General features: G+C 44.0%; 1 protein-coding gene across 5 annotated transcripts in view; it reads right to left on the reverse strand.

The window, feature by feature from the left end:
• Positions 1-14469, reverse strand: part of LOC310699409 (polymeric immunoglobulin receptor-like) — a 26405-nt gene extending 11936 nt beyond the window's left edge. The window contains exons 1-5 of one of the 5 annotated variants that reach the window (XR_014522071.1): positions 13886-14462; positions 12795-13127; positions 2939-3271; positions 2618-2702; positions 829-941 (exon numbers count right to left, since the gene is read on the reverse strand). Coding sequence is in view for 4 of the 5 variants with exons in the window: in XM_083487232.1 (XP_083343358.1) it covers positions 829-941; positions 2618-2702; positions 2939-3271; positions 12795-13127; positions 13886-13934 (913 nt within the window). In the remaining variant the exon portion in view is untranslated. Of the gene's footprint in view, positions 1-828; positions 942-2617; positions 2703-2938; positions 3272-4516; positions 6035-12794; positions 13128-13885 lie in introns of those variants that run through there. The other 4 variants (XM_083487232.1, XM_083487233.1, XM_083487234.1 and 1 more) reach the window with 4 other exon arrangements.
• Between the last annotated feature and the right edge of the window lie 1041 nt (positions 14470-15510).

A 15510-nucleotide genomic window follows, 5' to 3' on the forward strand; every position in this document is an offset into this window, starting at 1 on the left:
GTTCAGTGGGCTTATTCCAAGGTAAGTGCACATATATTTGCAGCCCTACGACCACAGAACCTGAAATATTGCTAATCACTACTGCCAGCCATGTGGCTTCTCAGTTTGCTCCCTGTCACTCAGGCCCCTCTTAAGATTCCAAGAAGCTTGGGCCTTAATGTTTGTCTGAGTCTCTCCTTTCTTCATATTGCACCCTCTCAATGGGTTGTATCTAAGCTAGTTCTAAGGCCTCCATCAGTACAAGTATTTATCTTTGTGCAACAGAACATTTCCCCCCTGCACACGCCCTAAATCTGTTCTGGGGCTTCCCCCCACTCTTCCAGAACTGATTTTGGGGCAGCAAGGGGACCAGTGGTGGAAGAGGAGTCCCATGTCACCAGCATGAAAATTTAGTTGAATACCTCCCGCTGTCATGTGGTTCCCCCCACCCCCAGTTGGAGGCTCTGTAGACTGATGCATGTTTACTTGGAAGCAAGTTCTCCTGTGTCCAGTGAAGCTTACACCTAAGTACCATATTTTTCCATTTATAAGACGCCCCCATGTATAAGACGCCCCCTATTTTGGGGGACTCCAATTTAAGAAAATGGGGGGAGATCTATCCGTGTTTAAGACGCCCCCAAATTTTGGACATTATTTTTTAGGAAAAAAACTAGTACACAGAAAAATACGGTATGTGGGCAGAGGATTGTTGTCTCTTAGTTTTACAAACAGGTAACATTCAGAGGTGAATTGTTTAACAGAGCTCTTGTGTTAGGTTTATGCAGAATAAAATTCAAGTAGGAAGGAAGCGTGCTCAGGAATAAACAAAGAATACAGCATCGCTCTGACCTGTTTTCTTCTTCCTTGACATCAGAAGCAACACCACAGTCGCAAGTAAGACAAGAATAAATAGTGGAATGATACTATATATCAAAATGTAGAGCTTTGAATCTGCGGGGGTCCTGGCAAAAGAAAAAAAAGAATATAAAATTTCACATATTTCCATTAGCCATTTCAACAATGGCCATTTCATTTAAAAAATACATCCTTCTTACATAATATGCAACTTTGTTCCACTTGTTTATTTTATTGATTCTTCAGCATATCTACTTGGGAGTCAGTCTCACTGAACTCAATCCAACCTCAGTCAGACATGCACAGGGTTGTGCTGTCAATCTCTGATTCCTCCTCCCTCCTCAAAAATGATACATAGGGAAGGGATTTTCTTTTGCAAGAATCCAAGCAGATATTTCGATGTGATTGAAACGCCTTCAAAATTACCATCGTCATCCGGGCTGCACCAGATTGTCGTGTTGACCCAGGATGAAAACAGAAGATGGTATGGATAATGTACACAGAGGTCTGCACTGCTCTTTTTCAGAGATCTTAAAATGGGAGCAAACCCCCCAAAAGTCAATCAGATTGGAGAGTGTAACATTATATACATGATTCCCCAACAGATACAGTTTGTTTTAGTCATGTACCTTATGATGTAATTTCTTACTGATCATCATCATCATTAACAGTAATACTGTAATTAATTTATGAATTGCTTCTCTTGTAATTAATGGCCTTGGAAAGGGGTTTGTGGTGGGTGGCTCCCACCCGTTCGACGTCACAGCAATTGATGGTAAGTCGGAAAGTTTTGGAAACAAATTTCTAGCTAACCAAACCTTTTGCATTTTAATGATTTACGTTTTTTACGTGGGCTCTTGGGTTATAGACATACATGTAAAGGTAAAGGAACCCCTGACCTTTAGGTCCAGTCGTGACCGACTGGGGTTGCGGCGCTCATCTCGCTTTATTGGCCTAGGGAGCCGGCGTACAGCTTCCGGGTCATGTGGCCAGCATTAGCCACTTCTGGCGAACCAGAGCAGCACACGGAAACACTGTTTACCTTCCCGCCGGAGCGGTACCTATTTATCTACTTGCACTTTGATGTGCTTTCAAACTGCTACGTTGGCAGGAGAAGGGACCGAGCAATGGGAGCTCACCCCGTCACGGGGATTCGAACCACCGACCTTCTGATCAGCAAGTCCTAGGCTCAGTGGTTTAGACCACAGCGCCACCCGCATCCCTTTTAGACATACACATAGTTGTGCCTTTTGTTGTTGTTGTTGCTCAGTCATAATTCTTGCAAACATAACCCCCGCAAGAGCAGATACTGAAGGGACTGTCAAGAGACACCAGATCATGCAGATTAAGCATTGCCAGTCCCAGTTTCTAAGTTCCTTCAGGGGGCTGCAAAAATGCTCTACTCCATTAGTCTGCAAGTCATAGAAGTAGAAGTGTTCCCAACCCTACAAGCATGGAATAGTAAAAACCAAAGCCAATTTCTGTTCAAACAACAGCACGGGGCAGCAACATGAAAATCAAACAGTAGTAGCAGTTTCCTCAGACCTGGTATTCTCAAAAGTGCCCAGTACCACAGCTTCCTCTGTGGGAAACATCTGCTGTCCATTACATCAGTATAAATACCATATTTCGGACAAATATTCACAGGCATCTATTCCCCAGTTAATCTTATATTTGCAGAAATCTTATATTTCAGTGGTCAGCGACAAAAGGGGGAGATTAAAAGTGGGGCCTACATAGAAAGCCCCTCACAAGGTTATAGAAAAGGAACCCAAATACTCACTCTGTAGGATCTGGGCTGTGGGTAGACTTTACTACGTAGGTAATAAATTCTGGTGTTTCTGTAGATGATAACTTTTCTTCTGGATCTGAGGGGGGTGAGGGGTGGGGGCAAAGGGCAAAAAACAAAACAAAACAAAAAAGAATCAACAAAAATTGTGGTCATAGTTCCTCTGCTATATCAAGAGCATTCTGTATTTTACTGCATGAAGAGAAGGATTTCATCTATTCATTGATGTTCTGGAGATCTTTTCTTTCTCCATTTCCTCATTCCTGCATTTCTATCATTACAAACAAGGAGAGGAGGAGGAGAAGCAGCATTTACCTGGAGAAACTGCCACGTTCACCCTGTGTTTGATATTGAGAAGGTATGGACGATCTATAACACAGCGATAAACACCAGAATCATTCAGATGCAAATTGTCCATGGTCACTTGAAAGTAGTGCTTTTTCTTATTCTCTCTGAGGGAGACTCTGCCCATGTTCACCTTTCCATCTGATGATATTAAAGTTTCGCAGGAATCAAACAATAAGCCTTCTTTTATTTTGCACCAAATCTTAGTGTTATCTTCAAAGGTTTGTTGATAATGGCAGCACAAAGAGAGAGATTTCCCTTCATACCCATGCACTTCAACTGGACCGGTCAGTTGCCATGTCTCTGGGGGAAAGAAAGAGAATCATTCATTGGAGTCAATCAGGTTGACACCATGTTGCTGGTGTTGTCAGGCTACAGGGAATCCAATCCCCCTCCTTCACGGCTGACAGCCAGAAATGGGGAAAACAAGAAGTTCTTACCAAGGTAATTTATTCAATATTCACAGAGAGAGATGCATAATGCTGCCTCTTGGATAATGGCGTTGCTCTGAGTAAAGTCCCATCCCCTCCGTCTCTCCTATTATACGTCATCAGCTGATCTGTGCTCGCTGCCTCTGAGCTTTGTTCTCCTACTCGCAGTGCCCACCTGGACCTGGGAGAGGGAGGGTCTGGCATGCTTTCCAAAGACACTGAGTCTGTCAGCTGTCTATCCCCAGGTGGTGCTTCCTCCCCCTCCTGCTCCTCTCCCAATATTTCCCAGCTTCTCCCCTCTGCAGCCTCTGAACTGTAACCTTCTGCAAACCACTGTTCTAAATCTATACTGTCTTCCTCTTCTCTGGGAAGTGCAGGAAGAGGGGGGACAGTCTCCACCATTCCTCCTCAGCCCAGTCCTTGACAGGTGTGCAGCACTGCAGTCAAGCCAGGACATTCATTACAAGACAAGTCTTTCCACGTCTCTGTAACAAGCATTCACAAAATTGTTCTCCCCATAGCCCCTGAGAGAGGCTATGGCCCTGCTTTTCCTGTGAATGGCCTTTGCACCAAGTGCCTTTGGGCAAAGCAGCTTGTGGATATTAGTAGGAGTGTACCAAAGTATCTGCATTAAAATGCAAAGGTTGTTCAGGCTGCATCATTTAGGACAGAAGTTCTAGTTTCGGGCATTATTGTATTATTGGATAGTCTCTTTACTGTGTGTGTGTTGCAACCACGGATATTTACCAGTATATTTTCCCACCTTGTGGAAATTTCAGAATTGTCATAGTGTAATGTTGGTTTTGAAGTTTGGAAACATTTGTCTTGTAATGCGCAACTGTATTCTGAGGTGAGCTTCTTTGCCCCTAAGCATGGCACCAAAGAGTTTTTCGAATTCACCGGGAAAAACAAGGAATTTTTGAAAATGGGCATGCCAACCAATTCAGCAACTTGTGCCAGCAGCCAACCACAAATCAGGGCATCATGTCATATGGTCATATGCTTACATATACGCAGTGAGATTCCAAAGTAGTTATTTGGGTATATGCACATGCAAAAGATTCTACGCCAGTTTGCAACAGAAATAGCATGTTTGCAACAGAAATAGCATGTTTACCTTTTGCTTTCCGCCGTTTGTCTCTCGACTCTTCTATCTCTGGACTTTCAGTAGTGACATCCCATGCATTTTGGCAGACTTCCTCCTTATGGTTCAAGATCAGTGGCCTTGACGTAGCATTTTTCTCTTCTTTACCTGAAATTAGCACCCAGCCCAGGAAAGACAACACCCTCAACGGTCTCATGAGTCTGCTTCTATTCTCTGCTGAAGTTGGAGGGAGGTAAAGGGTAGCCAATCTCTCCCAGAGGCCTCAAGATACTCTCACAAGTTTCTGGCAGGAAAGAGAATCTTCAAAGCTCACTGGCGATAACTTAACCCCAGGCCCTGAAAGCGGAAGTGCTCAGCCTTCTTCAGAAATAGGGGGAAAAGGACAGCTTCTCTTCTGCAATCCTTAGTATGCAAGCAGTAGTGGTTAGTGTATTCTTCCCCCACCCCTTATATTAAGAAACACACATGCTTTCTGAGGAGAATAATGTAAATGCATTTCAGTGGACCGGAATTACTTTAACCAATACTATGACCTAGTGTAGTTACAACTGGGCTGTGATAAGCAAGACAAGATGCACAGTATTTTCCCATAAGAACATGAAAATAGCTCTGCTGAATCAGAAGGCCAGTGGCCCATCTGGTCTTAGAATTGTAGAGTTGGAAGGGACCCTGAGGATCTAGTCCAACTCCGTGCAAGGCAGGAATATGTAGCTGTCTCATACGGGGATCGAACCTGCAACCTTGGCAGTATCACCATTCTAACCAACTGAGCTATTCAGGTCCAACATCCTGTCCACACAGTGGACAGTTTGATGCAGTAGCTGAAGTTCTCTCGTGGTGGTGTCACCTCATTAGAGAGCTTTCTGCTCCCCGTCCCCCACCATCACATGGTTTACTTCCCTGTGACACACAAAGAGACGGTGTGGTTACAAGTGAGTTGTGCGGCAGGAAGTATGGGAGCTGAAGCTCTCTTCCGGTTGTGTCTCCTATGCATCCAGATAATTGCAAAAAGCCGAAACAGGAAGAAGGGCGTTTTCAAGCTGGTCGGAAGCAGGAAGTACCTATAAATAAGATATCTGCAGCACAGCAACAGAAGAGAAAATAGAAGAAAACAAAGCTATTTCCCACCATTCGCTAATGAAAAAGTTCTGCATACGCAAAGATTATACGGTAGCTGGGCTGCAGTTTTAAAGCAACGATAAAGCACCCAGGTCAAAAATATGTAGGATGTGTTTCAGATGTTTGTGAGAGAGAAATCACTTCTGGGACCACCAATGAACTTAATATATAACTGAAGGGAGGCCAGACTTGACAATATTGAGCAGCACAAAAGTTATTATCCCTTTAATGAATAATGGCAGACCATGAAAAAGATACTGGAAACTGCAGCTTAGTTGACAAAGCATGTGTGGAAAAGGCTCAGTATGAATGACCTATGTAGGGAGAGAAGTGGAGATGAGGACTATAGAAAATGCTAGACTATGCAGGATATTGGCCAACAAAAGCCCCACTAAGCATCCTCTTTTCTCAGAAACTGAAAGAAAGAAAGAAAGAAAGAAAGAATATATATATATATATATATATATATATATATATACACACACACACACACACACACACACACACACACACACACACACACACACACACACACACACACACCCGACCATCTGGCTGGGTTTCCCCACTTGCAGTTTTGCCCCAGCCATGAGGACTAGGAGCTTAACTTATCCAAAATAGAAATGATGAGTTTTCAAGCACTATCAGAGACATCAATTTTCTACATTCCCTCGTTACATTGTGAAAATGGTATAATTGGAAATTACTCTGTCAGCACACAGCAAGGTGCTCGTGTAGTTCCAACAGGAAATCAGAATGCTCAATTGTGCTTTGCAAGTCATATTTATAGAGGGAGCAAGGTCTGGTTGTTCAGTTATTGCTAATTCTTCTTCTATATCTAAGAAGGGGGCTAAAAATAATTGATGAATAATGTCAACTGTTGCGGGTGAGCTGTTTGCACTTTCCAAAATGGCAGACGTATTTCGCACAGGAACTGAGGTAATTGATGGTGATGAGCTCTTGAGCAATAAGATGAAATTTCTCCTCGCATAGTGCTTTGTCATCCTGTGGAAACTCATGGCCATGAGGAGGTCAAGTCATTGAGAAACTGGAAATGGAGGATAAGTGTTCCATAGTTCATACCCCCGAATGCAGGGCCTTGGGGGCGTTTTCAGGGCATAAAACTGTGATCTACTTGCAAGAAGTATCCTCAGGCCTGCCCATCCATGCCTTGAAAGCTGGCCTGCCCAAGTCCTCTTCTTTACAGAGCTACAAAGATAGAGGTAAACATTCCGTTTAAACACTGTCTTCAGGTCCAGTGTTGGACCATTTCGATTGGATACTCCCTGCTGATGTGGATAGATTCCTCTGAGCTGCCAGGCCCACCACTTGCCCCCTTGACCCGTGCCCGTCTTGGCTGATTAGAGCGTACCCAGACATTGCATGGATCCCCCTGGTTGAAATTATCAAATTGTCCCATGGCACGGGGACATTCCCAAGGGAGCTGAAGGAAGCAGTGGTGTGTCCGCTCTTAAAGAAAACTTCATTAGATCCTCTTGTTGTAGTGAAGTTGGGAAATCTTGGTATGTCAAGCGCTGGTTCACGCAGGAGTGAGGCATTGTGGGAGAGATAAGACTGTGGCCTTCTGGGGAATGGGTGTTTGGTCTCTTTAAACGTAAAACTCCCTGTCTCTAGAAGTGTGAGTCAATTACTGGTGCATCTTGACTCTAGGCAGGATGAGATGTGATCTGATTTGCAGACCCTGGTACAGCTGGGGCCTGAGTGTGGATAGGGTTGTAAAAAGGCACAGGAGGCTATCAAGTAATTTACAACTTAGGAGCCTGGTACGGTAAGAGAGGCCTGGGAACGGAGGAAGACCCTTTTGATCTTAAGGTCTCTAAGTCTAAACAAAGTTCAGCTGTGCTGGTCTCCTGACAATCAGGAGTATCCGCCCTCCCTTCCCCACAGGTGGGCGGGTATACAGCCATTGGTACAGCCATTGGTAAATTGGTAATTAACTTGAAGAAATGATTGGTCCCTAACCTGTCCTCCACATGGGTTTTCAAGGATAAAGGATTTAGGAATTCAGATGCAAAGGGCAGAACATCTTGCCTTGGTACTTCACCTGGGGGCGTTTGACCAGTGAAAGTACTCTGCTGTGTCAACTCTGCTGTGTTTTGAACTATTGTTGCTGTGTGAGTATGGTTTTAGCTAGTCATACTTTACAATGTTTTTATTTTTTGTTTGTAACCTTCTAAGAGATGTGCAACTTTTCGAGTGGCCTTTTCAATAGATGTGGAAAAGGACTTTTTGTATTTTGTACTCTGTGCCTTTGCTCGGGGAAGCTAAACTGGTGCTTACCGTTTGGACACCTCCCTGTTGAATTTCTGTCTGCGTCACGGTAAAGTGACTCAGGGCTGGGCAAATCCAGTAAATATCGAAGGGGGGTTCCCCTCCTTGAACCCCATTCGAGGGTGGTCCAGGAAAGGAGGTGGTGGCAGCAGCTTTACCGTTTGGCTTGTGATTTGCAACAACTAGCGATTTCTCCCCCTTCCTGGCCAAGTCCTGCCAGTGTCTAGGAGGAATGGTCGGTGTGTGTGTGTGTGTGTGTGTGTGTGTGTGTAGTCCCGCTTACTACACTTGTCCTTTCTTGAGTTAAATAAAATGTTTTGCGTAAAATAAAATAAAAAACCTTAAGTCTGGAGGAGGAGGCCAGAAGTCCCTCAGTGCCGTTAATGTGCTGGTGAGGAAGGGCTAAGAGTAGGGAGTTTACTTCTCTGAGGCCCAGAGACAAGGAAACATGTACCAATCCATTGTTCAGGTTATGGAGCCATGTGGTTTGGATTAATAGGAGCCCGCACTGGTTTTTGACCCTGCTCTATTAGCAGTGTTATGTTTAGATATATTTATTGTTGCCATACAACAATACAAAAAATCACTGCGGGACCTAAAGGTCTTTTGCATTGTTTCAACCCTGTAAAAGGTTCAGAGCCATATTGAGCACAACGTGTAAATGATTTTTAAAATAGACACCCCATAGGGACATTATTCCTTGCAATTGAGAACTGTGAGTATTTGGAAATAAAGCTCAGAAGAAGAAAAATGTAATGTACTGAAGTACTGGTGTCAGTTTGCAGCTTTGTTATTGTTCAATTTGAAGGAAAGAGACACTGAAAAGAAAATTTGTTGACCAAGAGATGGCAATATGACGTTCATGAGTATGAAATCCAACTCTTTTGGGTTTTTTTAAAAAGGAACTTTGTTGACATTTGCCTTCACTGCAAACGATGATAAATGTTGGGTTCAAAGTAAACAAATCAAGACCAAATTCCCATGGAGATTGCAACATCCTTCAGGGACTCAGTGCTGATCTGAAACTAGTGAATGCGTTTTAAAGGGTTAGGTGCAGAGGGTCTTGCTTTGCATCAGTTTGTAGAGGTCAAAGAATTGTAATTTGTTGTATTGGTCACAGGTAATTTGCCAGAAAACATCCTCCCTTCCCTAGTTTCCAATAAAAATTACAAAAAGTGGCACTTGCCCATGAAAACTAGCTCTCATTGTAATTTGCTGCAGATGGGTTGTCCAAGTTACAGATAAATGATTGAGATTGCAAATCTAGTAGATTGGCCACATCTTTTAAAACACACTTAAAAGGAAAGCATCTAAATAACCTGTGGCACACCTTTTATTGCTCTTTTTTAAGGGAAGATCAAGCCTATTAAGACACAAATAGTTTGAATACTGGAGTTATAACAGCATTAGCTAAAACAATATATTATGTAAAGAAGCTTAACAACAGTTACATAGGTCACTGTGGGATTACTGTGCAGCATTTTCTTGCCGTGTGGCAGCTGAAGGTCTCTTCTGATTGTATCTTCTATGCATCCAGATAACTGCAATGACCAGACCCAGGAAGATAAGGGTTTTCAAGGCGAAAAGCCCATAAATCAGGTATCTGTGTAAATGAAACAGAATCATAACCATAGTAGTACACCACCCATTCGACTGGGTTGACCCAACCACTCTCAGCAGATATCATATAATTGCTGATAGAAGAAAACAGGACTATTTCCCACCATTCTCTAATATAGAAGCTTTGTGGATTAACACACCACAGCCGGTGCTCCCATGAGCCTTTCTGAGGGAATCGACTCAAATGGCACTCAAGGGTGGCATCTGGGTGCTGCACCCGCCTCCCTCCTTGCTTGTAGTGGCAGTGCCTCCTCCTCCCAGGGACACGACTTCAGGAATATAGGAAAACTAGGAGGAATGGCAACTAAAAATGATGGAATGTGCAGAGTTAGAAGGCATAACCAGCAGGGTCAGAGAACAAGATGATCAAGTTTATAAACAGGAATGGAAAGTTTTTGTGGAGTATTTGCATATAATTGTAAGAAAGTGAAAACACTAAGCAGGATTAATTCAACAGTCTGATTTTGATTGAGGTAATATGAAAAGGAGGAGAATTTGGTTGGTTGGAATAAAATAGGCAGTAAGAATGGGAAACTTAAAAGACCCACGGAAGGAGAAGAAGGGAAGTTGATGTATTATTTTATAGGTGGTTGTTTTATTTGTGGAAACTGTATAATTGAAAACTTTATTTAAAAAATGAATTACAAACAAGGAAAACAGGCCTTGCTAGCCACCAGGAGGTGGCAGCATGAAAACCTTTTAGAGGTTGCTGAGCCAAAATATCAGTGATATCACATGTTTACACAAAGGGAATCTCAATACTTACTCTGTTGGAATAGGGCTGAAGCCTGATTGGTTGTTTGTTTGTTCTTGTTTGGTAGTTATTAGAAAGAGATCAGGTTCTGACTGCCAGCTAATTGCTGTTGTTCCTTCTGAATCCACGGAGGAATCTGGGGAGGATTGTTTGGTTGTTTGTTCTTGTGTGGTAGTTATGAGAAAGAGATCAGGTTCTGACTGACTGCTAATTGCTGTTGTTTCTTCTGAATCTGAGGAGGAAGCTAAACAAAGATGAGGAAATGCACAGCTTCAGAAACTGAAGAGACCAAGAACTGTGAAGAGGGACTGGCAAGTAAGGGATAGTTCCAGTCAAACAACAAGTGCCAATGGTCAGATCACTTCCTGGTACAACTAGACTTCTCCGCAACCCTTCCCATCTGCAGGGAGGTGGGACCAATTTGAATGGTCTGCCTCTGCCACTTAACGGATCCAAATGGCTTCAAAAGAGTGATAGGTGCAGTGCTTCCCCCCCCCTAAAAAATGTTTAGGGGTACTCTCATTTTGACTCAAGAAAATGACCATTTTAAAGTTCAAATCAGGGGAAATAAATACAGTAGCTAAATGGATAAAAGTACTGTACAAAGATTCACAAAAAGTTTAGGAGTATGTGTACCCCTGGTTCCCCCCAGAAAAAAAAGCACTGGGTAGGGGATACATTATTATCCCATGCTGATGGCCTCTCAGCTGATACTCTGGTGACCCACTGGAATGTGTAGTTTTAGACTGTTAACTCTGAAGTGCCCTCTTCGATTGCATGGAGCTGGGATGACCATGTGGTTTTCCCAAGGGCTGAAGGCGATGAAACGATCTCTGAGAGGACTAGGGCGCCGGTGGGGGAAAACATGTCCTAAATTGGACTGAACATAGGTTAGAGCACATTGCAGAGCCTACCAAATCGCAATAGCGATGGCAAAGAAGACCCTTTTCACTGTCTCTATGGCATCTGCAGAAAGCGGTTCCAGGAGACTCTTAGGTGGTTTATAGTCTAACAGAACCACCTTGCCACTGAGGTCCAAGAAGGACTCCAAAATGTCCTGCAACGATTTTGCAAAGCTTTTTGCAGATAAAATCACCCAGATTCAGAAAGAGGTAGGAGCCACCGTGGTAGCAGGGCTGGGGTGGGAGAGTTTCAGCGCTCTGTCTAGTCAAGTTGTACAAGATCAATTTCAACCTGATTAACTCTGAGGAGGTAGACAGTGTGCCTGGATGAGTGAAACCTGTCTCCTCGATCCTTGCCTATTCTGGCTCATAAAAGTGAGCCTGAGACCCTACCTGCCTGCAGACTGTCTTGCCAGAGTGGTGCATTCTTTGGTTATCTCCAGCTTGGACCACTGCAATGCACTCACGGTGACTCAGAAGCTACAATTAATGCAGAATGTGGCTGCCAGACCGGTGACTGGGACTATACTGGATAACATCTATCCTGAAAGACCTGTCATGTGACAAAGGCCTTTGAGAACAGAAGCAGTAAAGTGCTGGAAAATGCTGAAAAGTGAAGATTCATTCATCTAGCTGACTCATTCCTTATACAAATATTGTTTCAATTACAGGAAGTAACACGGAGCCAGGAAGGATAAATACATGGGCTCAGTGTGCTCTTTACTTCTTTTTATTTTGCTCTCTTCCATTATTGTTGCTACAGTGTTTGTAAAGAAGTCTGTTTGCCTCAGTAAAGGTTTTTTTTACTGTGAATTTTGACCCTGTGTTTTGACTTCACTGTGCGACAAGACCTATATTGGCTCCCAGTGTGCTTCTGAGCACAATTCAAAGTGTTGGTTTAAAGCCCTTAATGACTTTGGCCCAGTATACCTGAAGGAGTGTTTCCGCCCCCATTGTTCAGCCCAAACACTGAGGTCTAGATTCAAGGGCCTTCTGGGGGTTTCCTCATTGTGAGACGTTCAGTTACAGGGAAGCAGGTAGAGAGCCTTCTCAGTAGTGGCACCCACCCTGTGGAACCCCCTCCAGTAAGATGTCAAAGAGATAAATAATTAAATGATCTTCTGTAAACATCTGAAGGCAGACCTATATCAGGGTACTTTTAATGTGTGATATTCTATTCTGCTGCTGCTGCTGCTGCGTTTTTGTATACCCTGTTGGAAGCCGCCCATTATTTTATTATGTCCCTTGGGATTTTGAACTTCCTGGCAATATAATCTGTAACAGGAGACAATTCTGCAAGAATAGATTTCCCTAATGTGAATTTTACACCAGCATAATGTAGCAACATAAAACAAGCCTTGTTTCATTTACCATTATTTACCTGCTTAACGGGCAATATAATATCCTTTTGGAAAGAGAAAAATTATCACAATACTGTATTCACTTCCTATATATATATTTAAAGTATATAAGAAGGAACTCTCCTTATCTTTTCAAGTCTGTGCACACTTACCCAGCAGTAAGCACCTTTGGGGTTAATGTGCATAAGATCACATTTATTCCGTCTTTTGGGTTTCCTGTGGTGCTTGGAAATGGGACTCACCTGGGAGAACAGTAATATTTACAGGGAATCCATAATCAGAGACAGCTCTTTCTATGCCACACCAGTAAATCCCAGCATCTTCCTGTGTGAGGTTCTCCAGTCTGACTGTGAATTCCAAACGAGAATGATTATCCTTGATAAAAAGTCTGCTAGCCATCCTTTCTTCTTCAGATCCTGTCGTCTGAACAACTATTTCACAACTGCTCCATGAACTTACTTTGCACCAATATTTTACATTTTTCCTAAAACCCACATCATATTTGCATCTCACAGAGAGTGGCCTGCCCAAAAATCCACTCAGTGCTTCAGGACCAGTCAGATCAGACATGCAACCTGAAAAGCAGAATAAACCTGGAGTGAGGCATTAGCTCTCCAACTAGTATCATGGAAAAATATAAAATTACACACACCCAATGTCGCTTGTTGATTCATAGGTTACTGCATCCATAAGGACCACATTCCCAGCACCAAGAGCCGCTTTTTCAGCTTCAAAGACCCTGCCACTGAATTCTAACTCCCTTTTGAAGCATGGTCAGACCTGGGAGGGATGCGGGGAGGGAGTGACTCTCCAAACGGATAACATGATGGCAAACCACAGCCATATGAAATGGCCAGTGACCAACCAAGGACATATACAGCAGCAATCTGGGGTTGGGAAACAATGCACCAACACTGTAGCACACTTTAGGGTCAGGGGCCCATTGTGGAAGTGAGCGCTGTTCACATCTGTGCAAGCATGGGCCCTAATAAAAAGTTAATAAGGTACCAAATCCATCTCTCAACTGAGAGGTTTAAATATTGGAACAAGTCTGCTCTTAAGTCCTCATAGATTGGGCAAATCAGTAAGCAGTGGGGTAGCTCTTCAGGAACATTGAACATCATGTACACATGGGCAAACTCTCTTCCTAAGGAATCTGGGGATAGCATTCTTCAACTATGGCAGCGTGCATTGACTGGAACGGCAGAGAAGCCATGCCCTCCCTTCCTCTGATCCTACCCTCTCTTGCCACACACAGCTCACATCCCTTTATGAAGTCTTTTTTTGTAATTCAGTACTTGTGCCCTCACTACCATCTTTCTCTTTTCCTTACCTGGAAGCAGCACCCAGGTGAGGAGCATCCAGTTCCTCCAGAGGCTCATGGTGCTGTTGTCTTCCCCGCTCAAGGGACCTGGAGGGAAGCCAAAGTCTCCCAGGAAGCTCACGGGGGAAAGAGGGGCACTGCAATGTGTTGGAATCCAATTGCCAGAATAAGCTCTGGCTAAATGAAGCAGAGCTTCGGAAAGTGAAAGTAGGAAGGCTTCTATATTGCATGTTTGATGGGCAAGACTGTGGTTAGTGTTGTTCTGTTTTTATGTCCTGCACAAGCAGAACGGAAAGAGAAAGAGCAGCTTCAATGGGTCGCGCCAAGTGTCCATCAAGTCCATTCACCCCTCTTGGTGTGGCGTTGTGGCAGGATGGTGGAGGCTCCACTGGGGCCCTGATGGGAGAACTGGAACTGCCGTGCCCTTCCTGATAAACTTATGTCCCCACCACCTATCAGGAACTGGATCCTAGCCTGCACCCTGCTTTGGTGAATGGGGATGCAGGCTGGTTCTTCGGCTGTGCCAGGGGGCGGAGCAAACAGGGCAGGAAGGCTTCCCTCGGTTCCACCCCTTGCCCATTTAAGCAGCTCACACCTGGGGCACTACCTGTACGTTCCTTTATTGGGTTTTCCCGCCCTCCTACCCTTGGTTTAAGCTGATGGCCAAGGACTTTGCTGCGACTACGGTGGTTGCCGTCCTTTAAGGGGCCAGATAGGAATTTGCCCACCGGGTTAATTGACTCTGACCCGGTGGTTTTGCCTTCCTCATAGCAATTGTCACAACTGGTTGGGCATTGGACCAATCCTTTGTCTTGGGTGGAGGGGAGGTTGTAGTCTCTGCCTGCTCCTCCAAACACTGAGGTATCCCGTTAAAGGGATCTGGGGTGAGTGGCCATGTTTGCCTGACCAGGCAGGGCCAGGGCAGAAGGAACTCCCCCAAACAGCAGTCCCTTGGGGGGTCACCCTATTTGATGTAAGTCTTAGGAACCCCCGCCTGGATTGACCACGCATCACTTCCGGCAGGTGGGCCGGAAGTATTTCAGCTGCCCCATGCCCAAGCCAAACCTCTTTCATCTGTATTCAATAAAGTTGTGGCCTGTTTTGACCCAAAACCAGCCTTATTGGTCTCTTATTTATATGGGTTGGGGTATGGGGAGCACCATGCTTGGACCTGCAAGTTCAGCATTCTGAGGGTGTCCAGTCAGATAAATGTCTCTGGAAAGTCCACAAATGAGCAGTTACATTACTCTGAATTCTGTGCTGCAGTCCTCTGATCAAACAGTGCTTACAAAAATGTATATATTAGAGGGAAATGTGAAAATACGTTAGTGAAAATAACGTAGAAGAATGAATTATGTTAGGAGAATTTGCTCGCAAAAAATTGTTCGAATTGCATACAAAAATGTGTTTATTCAGAGAAATTAGCCTCCATGACCAATCCGATCAAGGGGCATCCCCTCACTGGGAGCAAGCGCAAACATATGTTGAAGGGGTATAATAATCATGACAGTTTATATGTGACAATAACAGTATTTGATATATGCATGGGGGGTGGGGTGGAATGTGGCCACAGCAATGGAAGACTAGGAGGAGGCGGCGATCATCTAACAGTGGCAGTGAAGAGTAGGGGTCAC

This window comes from Podarcis liolepis, assembly GCF_965112155.1.
Source record: "Podarcis liolepis genome assembly, chromosome: 2".
Lineage (NCBI taxonomy): Eukaryota > Metazoa > Chordata > Lepidosauria > Squamata > Lacertidae > Podarcis > Podarcis liolepis.